Source organism: Ruditapes philippinarum, unplaced genomic scaffold (assembly GCF_026571515.1).
Source record: "Ruditapes philippinarum isolate M1 unplaced genomic scaffold, ASM2657151v2 ctg135_1_1_1_1, whole genome shotgun sequence".
Lineage (NCBI taxonomy): Eukaryota > Metazoa > Mollusca > Bivalvia > Venerida > Veneridae > Ruditapes > Ruditapes philippinarum.
The window spans coordinates 651,446-664,264 of record NW_026862663.1 but is presented as its reverse complement, the minus strand read 5'-3'; the positions used below and the strand labels follow the sequence as shown (position 1 = coordinate 664,264).

The following is a 12,819-nucleotide window of genomic DNA, read 5'->3' as shown; positions in this document are numbered from 1 at the left end:
CCATCAATTAGTTCTGTAGAAGATGTTTAAAGTTTTTTCTATTTTTTGGTCTGTTGACCCCTAAAAGGGGCCAATGGAAATGACATGAGCAAATTTAAGTGTGACTGTCACAAGGATGCTAAAGACCAAATTTGGAGTAAATCTGCCCAGCAGTTTCAGAGAAGACAATTGTTGATGCATGACGATGGAGTGACAGATGCCGGAGCATCCCCCTTTAATACTAATAGCTCACCCTGAACCTTTGGTTCTGGTGAGCTAAAAATCATTACAGGCCAAAACACTCCTTTTATTCAAGATCCCTACCTCTGCCAAAAATCATTTGACCCGAAAACCTGTTAAAAATGTGCAAGTACATAAGGAAGTGATCAATCCAGTAAAGTTTCATTCAAATTGCATTAGTAGTATAAGAGCAGTAGTTTGGACAAAACATTACAAAAATAAAGATAATTGAAGGACCATAACTCTGAAAAAAGCATTGAAATGGAAAATGCCGACGATATGCACAACCAAACTTTGTACAGATTATTCCAGTAAAGTTCGGATGAAATTGCACCAGAAGTTTCGGAGGAGTAGTCCGGACAAGTTTTGTGACTTACTGACAAACAGAAAGAGAAGTGAACCCCGTATGTGACCGCTACTATCTGTAGCAGGTGACACAAAAATTACTGATAGGATGAAGAAAGAATTCTTGAATGAAAACAGAAATTTGGTTTCAGCTTTTATTTGAAAGTTGTTCATGTTCATATATAGTTAGCAAAGTGAGAAGCAGTGAATAGGTATGTAATAAATAAAATGAGATATGATTTTACTATAACTGACACAATATAATATTAAAATAAATAGCATCATTTCCATTAAACTGTATGTAAAATTTTCCAGTAAATTTTATTTTCTTTCAAAATATTTTAAAGTTTTTTTTTCCAAATAAGAAACAAATATGGAAGCTCATAAATGATACAACCAATTTGAAAGGTGTTGTCCTGCACATTTTCACGCTCACTTTTCAAGAATCAAGGTTAAAAATTAGCTTGCATTTCTACAAATATTAAATATATTCACATATGAAAATTTACTTGTTTTCTTGTTCGTAGATCTAATCTTTGTTGATAGAAGAAGTTTACCGAAGTTGTTTCTCTAAGTTAAAACAATAGCACATTCAAAGTTTTATTTTGTGATCACAGATAAATGTTTCATTAAATTTAATGCATAAATAAAAATTAAACAAAAATATAAATATTGCACATAAACAACCTTATATCCCTCTCTCTTCCAATCTAAATATTCTTGCACTCAACATTGCACTGCCAGCAAAACTTCTTTTTTAAGTGTCTAACTTTGGCTAAGGTATGAAAATGATTTCATTTCATTTTTTAAGGGAGACAAATCCATTCACTAAAGCCAAAAATAAAACTGTGTTGACTGAAAGGATATAGAAATTATTTGTAAGCAAAATAACTTAGCTCGACTGTTTTTAAACATCCTTTTATGTTCATGAGTTTTTTTAATGATTTTGTTACTAAATGTCACATTATTAGCTGGCATCAGCATTCTGTTCCCATTTACATTTTTCTCTTTACTCTCCTCCCATTTGGTATCCTTTCTCAGCTTAATATGATTTGGGAACCAGCAAATAAATAACAAGTTCTTGTCATGGTTCCTGGTTCCCTTTTGAAATAATGGTACCAGGATGTGGGCTATTGCTTATTTTGGGCTTGTTCTTGGTTCCCTCATAGTAGGTCTGGTACCAGCACATTGCTCCTTTGCGTAGTTTCAGATTCCCTTTATTTAAGTCTGGTACCAGTATGTTGCTCTCCTTCCACTTGTTCCTGGGTCCCTTATTTTAAGTCTGGTATCAGAATGTTTCTAGTGCTGTTACTGCCCTTGACTAGTTCCTGGTATTCCAGTACCACACAATTTCATTCTATCAGTAACTGTGAAGAAACAAATTAACATGTTAATTATAATATAAAAAACTTTATTAATAAAACAAGACCTGAATTAGTTATAAGAAATAACTTTAATTCCTGTTTGTTTGTTTTAAACTTTGACATTTCTTATCCAAAATATTATAACTCTTTACAATGTGTTTAAAAAAACACCATGTGTCACTGTAGTTAACGCTTATTGTTTTGCTCACATTTTTATGTTACTGTATTTTATATATACCCTGTTGTATCCAAAGCACAATTAATTCTTAAATACTAGTAACCATCATTAGTGATATATTATAATGTTAGTAAAAACTAAGCAAGTAATAGTATCTGCTTACTAAAAATAAAAAGTAACTTTTTATTAATATCAAGCTACAAAAGAAGTTATTAATTCTGCAACAACAAAACATCAACATGTATAACCTGAAAATATTGTAGAACATAAAATTAACACTATGTTATTAAGTGATGTTACTCTACTGTTAATTGTCCAAGTCAAACTTAACCAAACTATAACTGTTAACTGATGATCAACATTTTATTGTTTTTATTAACCATATAAATTATTTATCATTTCTTATTGCTTATCCTAAAATCAACAAAAAACAAGCAAAAACTACATTGTAGCATCATATGAAAATTGCAAACAGTGCAGTGAAGCAGTGATTTTACAAGCAAACAGTGCTCACAAGCAAATATTCAAAAATTACTGGCCAGTTAGACAAATAGCCTGATACAAATGGCTATTTAGACAAATACCCCAATAACAATGGCTAGACAGGCAAATAGTCCAAAACAAATGGCCAGACAGGCAAATAGTCCAATATAACTGGCCAGACAGGTTAATAGCCCAATACAACTGGCCACACAGGCAAACAGTCCAATACAAATGGCCAGACAGGCAAATAGCCCAAATGGCCATTTACACAAATGGTCCAATACAACTGGCCAGACAGGCAATTAGCCCAATAAAAATGGCCAGTTATACAAATGGTCCAATACAACTGGCCAGTTCTACAAATGGCCCAATGCAACTGGCCAGACAGGCAAATGGTCCAATTTAACAGGTCAGACAGGCAAATTGTCCAATACAACTGGCTAGACAGGCAAATAGTCCAATACAACTGGCCACACAGGCAAACAGTCCAATACAAATGGCCAGACAGGCAAATAGTCTAATACAACTGGCCAGACAGGCAATTGGTTCAATTTGACTAGCTTTACAAGCAAAGAGAACATGACAAAGTTTTAACAAGCAGCTATTATACCTCTATTCCTTCAACTGCATCACATTCTCTTCATCTGAAGATGAAAGTTTAACATAAAACAACCATAGTTTATGGCATTTATCTAATAACTCTCCATCCCATGCTTTATTCATCAAATCATGCCTAATTATTTTCATTTCATTTCAAATTGCTCATATAGAAATGATTCAAAGATAATTTCATTTGATAAAGAAACTGTAAAATTGTATGAAGATTACTTTTCATGATTAAAAGGCAAACAGAGGCACTTCTGAATATTTTGTTTCCTAATGTTTTATTTATGAGAAGAGTTGCATGTTTAAAACACTAAAATGCAATGAGATAACATTATTGCTATTTAAGTGGCAAAAATTCTTGTAATTAAAGAACACCATCAAATTACCTTATCAAAACTTTATTTGATTTTCTTCATTCTTGATTCATTCCAATTTAATTTTAGTTTTGTTTGATTGACAATTACATAGCCATTCTCTTAACAGACGAGTACCAACAATTTTTCATTGATATGCAATTCTGATCATACAAGTAATGTTGTAGAACTGATGAAACTACATGTTTGTTAAAATAGATATAGGAAATGACATAGATAAAAGATAGAGTAAGGATAAAAACCTTGAACTTTGGTAAAGGCATACACAATGACATTAGAAATAAAGATAAACCCTTGACCTTCGGTAAACACATACCAAATGACATTAGAAATAAAGATAAAAAACATTGACTTCATTAAATAAAAATACAAAATTACATTGGAAGTATATATAAAGATAAAAACCTTGACCTTTGGTAAAGGCATACAAAATGACATTAGAAATAAAGATAAAAACCTTTATCTTCAATAAAGCAACACCCTATGACTATGGAATTAAAGATAACCTTGACCTTCAATAAAGCCATACAGTTTTACTAGAGCAGTAAAGATAGAAACCTAGACCTTCAATAAAGGCATACAAAATGACTTTGAAAGTAATGCTAAAGCCATTAACCTTCAAAATAGCCATAAATTATGGCCGAGGAAGTAAATATAAGAACCTTGCTTTCATTTTTAAGCCATACACTATCACTATAAAAGTAAAGGTAAGATCCTTGACCTCTGACAAATCCATCCACTTTGATGTTGAAAGTAAAAAAAAACCTAGACCTTTGACCAAAATCCACCCACTATGATGTTGGAAGTAAAGATAAAAACTTGGACATTAAGAATAGGGTATGCACCATGATTTTGGCAGTAAAAAAAAACCTTGACATTTAATCAAGGCATATGCCATTACATTTGACAATATGACCTACAGTAAAGATGAACAACTTTACCCTTTGACCTTAGATACTCAAAAACTGTTTGACCTTGGTAAATTGTTAGCTTTATGTTTAGGTTACACAATGAGAAGTTGGGTGCAATGACCCAGTGGGTAAATTTGTAAAAATAAGTCTCTTGACTTAATTAAACAAATACAGTGTTTTTAAATTTTTATCAGATTTTCAGAACTTCATTTTTTCTATAAAACATCACAAATGGAAAATAAATCAGATAAACATAGAAGTATATCAACATGTGGCCAATTTACTGGTTTTGTATGAAGCAACATTATAATTAAAGAACAAGTGGGCAGCTATTGTTGGGTTAATACATCCAAAGGTAAAAAAATCATAACAACACTAATCTGCAGACAGTATGCTCCACTTTTATAAGTGCTGGATAGTAAAATAAAGCAACATTGAAAAGGGGGAATAACTTTACAAATGCTTATCAGGCCTTTGATAGTCAACATTTATTTTAAGTTTGTAGTAAAAACCTTCAACAGTTTTTGAGAAAAAGGCAAATATTCTCAGTCAAACAAGGAAAGATATCAAGCAAAAAAAAGGCTTTCAGGATAATCTCCCCCTACAAATGCATGTCAAATCTCAACAAGTGAACAAGTACTTCAAGTTTAAAGTTAATATCTTTGAGACTTTTTGAATAATGTACCATAAAAAAAAGTTTACCAAGAAATTCAAAGTCAAAAGGATGCATAACTCAGAGAAAAAAAGTTACCTGCCCTTTAGAAAGGCATTCAAATTTAATAACTGAAAAAATATTCCAAGTTTGGGTTTAACAATATTTGAGAAAATTGAAAAAAAAAATAAAATTACAAAATGGCATAACTTTGTATATTGATTATCTGCCCTTTTGATATTGCATCATTTCATGACAATAAAGATGTATACCTAGCTAAAATGTAGTGAATATTTTTTTTAGTTTCTGAGAAAATGACCTAAACGGAAAGGTTAATCGATGTTGACACCGACGAGAGGGTCATAATAGCTTCACTTTTTTCCTTTGAAAAAAACATGATTATATAAATCAAATTGACTAAGTCTTAATTACTACAGCTACTGTGCCGCATCATTCCTTTCATGTACAATTTGCTACTCTGGAAAATGATTGATTTAGGCAAACACTGAGGAGAGAATCTAGTATTTGCAAGGGCATATATTGTGCTACCCTTTCTTTCGTGTATCAATTCTTGCAAGAAAGCAACATTTGCTGATTTTGTAATCTATTAAAAATGCAATATTCTTTGAAGTTTAACAAAGGTGTATAAAAAAAGAGATTTTTTACAGCCCAGACATTGCTATTGGATTAAATGGATTACTAGTTAATTAACAGATTAACTGTTTGCAGAGTTCAGTCTTATATTTCTGTCTGGAAAGTCTGCTTCCCTGCCAAATGTTAAAGTAACACATTCCAGAGCATTTAATAGTATATGCTATTAATTCTTGTTTATAAATAGAGCTAGAACTGTAATGTATTTTGACTGTATTTAACCTCCATCATTAGAACACATTATATTACGGGTGTTATAAGTTTAACTATTGCCCTCTATTTTCAATGTGTCTAACCTTTTTTATCTAGTATACAGTTATATTATAAGCAGTAATGTTCGCGGCATGGAAATGTTCGCAATACTCTCAATTCATAAAAGTTGCAAAAATAGAAAGTAATAGTTTTTCGCAAGCTAATAGCCTCAATTTTCTTATATTCAAAGATTGAAGTAAAGATAATGTCACACAGCAAACTTAACCAATCAAAGTGCTTTGCAATATCTAAGAAATGAGACAGAGATAAAAGGAAACAACAGAGTTATGTAGGAGTAAAAAACAACAAGAATTGATAACCACTATAAAGTTGACACACTTGTGCACTCAACATTTTCTTTACACATGATGACATTACATTAGAATTTGATATACAATAAAATTTCTGGGCAGGAATAATTCCTGAATCTTTTTCAATTGTGTATAGAGGAATTATTTTTGTGAGGCTACATTTTCCCAAAAAATAGAAGACCTTCAATCAAGGTGCAATGTTGCTTCTGGAAAATTTTGCTTTTAATTAATATTTCTGGTTTTATTTTCATAAAACAATTTCTTAAAATTAATATTTTCCATATAATATCTATTGTAAAACTAAATCATACATGCTAAAGAATTTTTTCTTCTTACATAAGGAGTATAAAAAACACAAAAAAGAAGCCTTAATTTGAATTTGAACCTTTTTATCTTAATGAATTGTAGAAAGTAGTAAATTAAACAAATGGTACTGAATGACATTGTAAACATAATCACTAACCATATAAACATACATAATTATCTTATTTTTTTTTAAATGATTTGATGAAAATCACTCTTTTAAATTTCATTATAATATTCATCTTGAAATAGAGGAGAAAATAAAATCAAATAATGACAATGATTATCTTCAGCCCATATAATAAATATGAATGCACAAGTGTTGACAAACCATTGGTTACCATGGATATAAAGACGTACCTCTCGGTCTGAGCCACAACATTCGAGAGATGGACAGCGGTTCTCCCTGGGTTAAACAATCATGAAAGGTAAATGAAAATAGCAAGAGAGGCCACATACATGCCAAGTTTTCTACATAGTCAACATATTTTTTATATTATAGTTTATGGGGAAAAAACTTATCTGTTCTTTGCATTAAGTTTCCAGACAGTCAAAAATGCCATTAATATCAGAGTATAAAGAAGTTCATAAATACTACAAAGATATCACTCATTTATCAAACAGTGTACAAAAATTTCCAACGGAAAATGCTAAAGTTGATAATAATAAAGTTGGCATAGAAGAAACTGAAAGATAGGTAACTTTCTTTGGTGCAAAATTTACATGAAAAACAACTGGAGAAAATACTGGCTTAAAAGTGTAGTAGAATATTGGCATGTATGAAATGGGTAAACAATAAGGCAGAGGTAAAACCTGACACAAGTTGTACAAAATATTTTGAAATTGTCAGATTTTACCTTCTAGTTAAAGGCAAAAAAGGAAAATAATTACATTAATTAATTGACCAATCATGACATGAAAGTGTTTAAAAAAGCACAGTATATCAAGCTATGATAAAAATTGACAGCTAAATCATAATCTATAAATATTGCAGCTTTTCTATAGCTTTCCAGTCCAGTACATTTAAAATATTGCCAATAATAATAGCAGCCAATATATCTAAAATAAGCTGATAATAGCTTGATCATAATAACAATCCTTTAGTAACCATAGAAAATCTAAATCTATACACAAATAACAAAGGGTTAAGCAACCTTAGCAACAAGAAACAGAGAAAATGAACAAAATAACACAGAAAGATAATTCAACATTCATGGAACAAAACAAATCAACACAGAAGATTCTACAGGTTTAACAAAAGAATGGAAAATTTGACAACAACTTTTGGGGTCCCGAAATTTTCAGAAACAGAATAGTGGCAAGTGACAAGTGCTTGTAGATGTTGTTAAAAAAGGAGAACTATTTTTTTCACAATAGTTATTCTTAAAGTATTGGGCAGTTGTAAACTTACACCAAATTTTGCCAGTCTTAGTTTGATAACAAAGTTTAAAACTTAAGGATATATAAGTAGATATATAGTGCAGAAGCAATCTCCATTTTTCCAACTGACATATTGCATTATAAAGAACTGGCTACAGAGCAATCACATCATGTAGAAATTGATTAACTAGTGGCAGTGTTGATAGTTTTCACTATGGATCACGGCAGTAAGCCACTATGAATGACCACACTCAGCTCAGCCACCGCATCATTCCTGGTCAAGCAGTTTACCAGTACTAGTTGCATTCACTTTGACACGGAACTGATAACTTCTGTACATGCCAGAGCAGAGCAGAGGTACAGTGCGTCAATGACCATAGAAAGGATTTCATGATCAATCACAATTAAAGTGACCTGCCTGATCCACAGTCAAAAACTACCTGTTGAGCTTATCGCACAGCTTAATTGATTAACAGAGTTAGCAGCAGTAATATAGGCCTATCCCACCAATAATTAACCAGGCCAACATACATGCATGCCCTTATTATATAAATAGTCAACTCATATGATCTTTCTATCATAAAGACTATTTTTTTTTAGAATGAAATATTTTACATTGATAAATAAATAAGTACCAGCTCAAGCAGCAGCGACAGCTATGGTAGCATAAACATCAAATCATTCAGACACATTTATAGCAGACACTTGTTGGTATTGTAAATAAACTGTCATTTCAAGATACATCGCAAGATATATCGCAATTTCGGAAGTAAAATTAAGTACAAAATAGACAAAACCGTAAAGATTTGTTGCTATGAAAAAAATTTAAGTTATGACCAGTACAAAAAGTAGTTCCTACAGAATGATTTGATAGTTTTTTAAGCGTGAATGAATACAGTTAGAACTTACTACTTTCATTCTCGACATGCAATAAAACTGTATAACAAAAACAAAAATAAACAAAATAATTAAAAAATAAAAAAATAACATGTGATGACATGGCATATGAAAATGCTTTTTCAATTATTTCAAAATTCTTAGATACATGAATCTTAAAATTTTGTGTATTGATGACAATAATTGAAAATATATTAATCATTTTATAACATTTCATATGCCGTTGTAACTGCAGTTACAAAAATATCACATCTGACAAAAAAATTTACAAAGTAACAAAATATATATCTTACAAATACTGCAATAATACATTTATTTAAAACATCAGATTCATAAAATCACATGTTGTCATAAAGCAAATTATATTTAAACTTCTGTATTATTCAATTTTTTGTTAAATGATGTAAAAAGAAACAAAACCACAAAAATCTTTTCATGAAATAAATGAAAAAAAAACTCTTCAGAAACTTAAAATCCAAGCTAGCTGAAAGTGGTAAAGCATATTTTTTTCTTTCAATTTTCAAAACTTTGTTAACAAATAATTTTGTTAAAAAGTAGATAAAATGTTTCAAGACTGATTTCTTCTTTTTCCCTCCAAAGTGAATTTTTAAAATAAGTTCAATACCACTTCCAGATGATTTTCTCATTCAAAAGTCACAAAATTCTTACAACATTTTTATGATTTTATACTTACTTCGAAACTTTGAAAAATTTCTTGGATTTTTGTATGAAAGACGAATCCATGAATTTTTTATGCCTGGACTTTTTCTTTTCACCAGAATGTCCCGACGCTCCTTCAACTTCTGACTGGGAACTAGCAGACGTCGTAGAGGAAGTGGAGTGCCTTATGGGTAATGTTTGAGATCTTTGTTCTCCCCCTTGAGCTCCTGCCCCTTCTGAACCACTAACTTCTGAAATCCCGAGGTCAAATGTCATTGACTGCCTACACAATACTTCTATGGTCCCCAATTTGGATTTGTCCTTGCGTTTTGACTTTGGTGAACGACGTGAGACAGCTTGAATGTCATATGCCGATGGAGATGATTGAGATTGAGCAACTGATACAGAGGTTTCTGGTTCCTCTTGAACAATTTCGATGGGTGATGGTTCATGAACACGTCTCCTACGACCAGGTGATGACGGATCTATTAATCGTCGCATTCTTGCTGGAGACAGGGTTGGTTCTATGATTCGTCTTGAGCGACCTGGTGACATGGAAACAGCTACATGAATTCTGTGTCTTTGTGATGGACTGTCTTGTGGTGAATGTTTTGAAGAAGAGCCAGTTGCTGATCTTTCACGGCCAAAATCTTCACCTTCAAGACTTAGCATTGGCATAGATGAGTAAGTTACAGTGGAACTTATAGTTGAAACTGGTTGTTGTCCATTCTTGGTACTGAGTGGTGAGAAAGCGACAGTAGAAGCTGAAGATGATGACTCAGATCTCACAGACTGAATATCCTGTGAACCTCTTTTTCTTAAAACTAAAGTTTCTGAGTAAGTTCTTTCATGAATTCCATTGGTACTACTATCATCAAATGCTTGTTTTAATTTTCGGACTTGCCCACCATTTGTGAGGTCCCTGAGAGGTGAACTGGATTTACTAGATGGATCCTCACTAGGTGAAGGCCACTTTTGCACAATGTGAGAAACAAATTCAGACTTTGGAGAATCAGTTCTTGTTATAGGTTCAGCAGAAACACCTTTTAAAGTCAATTTAGGAGATCCTTTAGAATCAGGGGTACCTTCCCTAGATAACTGTTTCACCATAGCCTTAACATAACCTGCTTTTACATTTTCTTTGTCCACATTTCTTTTATCTTCTAAACTTCTGCTCCTGCATTCAATTTTCATTGGATATCGTTTCAGGATTCTAGTTAGATAAATAGACTGACCACTTCGATATCTTTGACTGTCCTCAAGAAGCTCTTGTGCAGGTTTTATTCTTTTTAATGGAATGACTGGAATATGTATCCTTGACCTTTGACCTCTAGACATTTGTCCAGAAGGAGGTTTCCGTAGCAACAATGGAGTTCCATGTGTTTCTACAGAAATTCTTATCATAGAATTAGGCCGGCTTTGACCTGGATCAGAGGCAGTTTCAATTGGATCTGGAATAGTTCGTTTAATAACAGTAATTTCTGTTGGAAATTTTACAGGTTCCATCCTAGGGGCAGGGCTCGCATCAGGAGATTTATATTTCAATGTATCTTCACTTGTTTCACTTTCAAAGCTTTTGTTCACTAGAAGTTTTGGCCTTTCTTCAAACTTTACTTTAGCTGGAACTATTGCTTGTTCTCTTACAGTTTCAGGGGTTATAAAAACTTCATTATCAGAATCAAACACATCATCTGGGTCTATTGTTGGCATCTCTTGTACATATTGTGCCCTCTTCTGTCTATCTGTCTGCTTTTTCCACTCAGGAATAAGAAGTTCTGGGAATTTAACTTTCTCTACTTCACTAGCTTTCTCTTTTCCTTTTTGTTCATAAATTGTTTCAACACCTGGACTTCTTGATTTTCTTGGTACACCATTTAATTCATGAGGAGATATGTCTTTTGGTAGTACCATCTTAGCAGTAGGTAAAGTTGCTGTAGAAAATATAACTGCCTTGTCATGGTTTGCATTTGAGATGACATCACTAGAAGTAGTTGGAACATATTCTTCTTTTCTGTCAGTACACTTTTCATAAACAAGTCCTTCTGGAATGACAAGGGGTTGAAGTTTTGGAGGTTCTCTTCTCCTAGAAATTGGAGATTCTTTTTCTTTCCTCCTCATGGATGGTGATTCTTTTCTCCTTGGTTTGGGAGATTCCTTTTTCCGGGTTTTTGGAGATTCACGTTTTCGGACTCTAGGTGACTCTCTACGAGGTGGAGTTTTGGTAGGTACATCACTATCACTATCTGTTGTACTAGGAAGTATTGGTCGAGCACTTCTCAACCTTTGTACACGCTGGAATATACTCTGTTTACGGGAAGACTCTGGTACTGGTAACTGAAAATGTAAGGTTGTTGTTTCAGTCAATGTACAAAATTGAGTTAAATATGTAACATGTCAATTATGACAACCGACCGACCTTCCACTAGCTATAGTTTTATAAAGTATTATATTGTATGTAAACCACCCTTTTTATTAAATTCATTTATTAACGTTATGATCCCAGATGGTTATTATACGGCAAGTAGATGAAAGTTGTTAATAAACTACTCTTTGCCGTATATTCAAGACATGTTTTTATGCACAAAACAAAAACTTTCATTTCAAATTGCCCGTCTTAATACATTCTCCACTATAATTATACAAGAAAATGTGGCAAAGTAATTAATCTAAAATAATTTGTGTAAGGTCACTGAAATAATGCTTTAGGAAATGACCTCATATCTTATTATTTACATTAAAGCTCAATTTTGTTGAATGGAAAAAAAGGAATTACGATGTATGACACATTATTCACATTATAAACATAGGACCAACATCCAATTATCTAAAACACACAGCATGTGTACTCTGTGCTTTAAATAAGGAAATAAAATCATACACTAGATCTTGTTCTATCCTCCTTGCCACTGTATGTATTCCATCGTTTGATTGGTACTCGTTTCTGTGAGTATTCCTTATAGTACAACAGTTCTGCTTCTCGTCTAGTCACGTCTGCCTGCAGCAGAAGATTATTAGCTTCCTGTAAGAGTAGGTGGCGCTTCATGTTCATTATCTCCTTGTTACGTTCTAGCTGACTAAGACGGAGGTTATTCATCTGCATTTGAAGTTGCATCGCTTGGCTGTACAACTTCTCAAAATTGTGTAACGCTGAGGATTTTTTAGACACCTCCTCTGAAAATGTAAGCAAACATGTTCTTTGTTCTCAGAATTGAGTTTAAATAAGATACGGTGTA

At 32.5% G+C, this 12,819-nt stretch overlaps 1 protein-coding gene across 12 annotated transcripts in view; it reads right to left on the bottom strand.

Annotated features, from left to right (window-relative positions):
* Positions 1-705: 705 nt before the first annotated feature.
* Positions 706-12,819, bottom strand: part of LOC132719793 (uncharacterized) — a 118,156-nt gene continuing 106,042 nt past the window's right edge. For 8 of the 12 annotated variants that reach the window (XM_060703687.1, XM_060703689.1, XM_060703688.1 and 5 more), the window contains 5 exons: positions 12,465-12,757; positions 9,621-11,920; positions 7,010-7,055; positions 3,200-3,233; positions 706-1,931 (listed from right to left, as the gene is read on the bottom strand). In XM_060703687.1, coding sequence (XP_060559670.1) covers positions 3,219-3,233; positions 7,010-7,055; positions 9,621-11,920; positions 12,465-12,757 — 2,654 coding nt within the window. In that variant the 3' untranslated portion in view covers positions 706-1,931; positions 3,200-3,218. Of the gene's footprint in view, positions 1,932-3,199; positions 3,234-7,009; positions 7,056-8,928; positions 8,966-9,620; positions 11,921-12,464; positions 12,758-12,819 lie in introns of those variants that run through there. The other 4 variants (XM_060703692.1, XM_060703696.1, XM_060703695.1 and 1 more) reach the window with 4 other exon arrangements.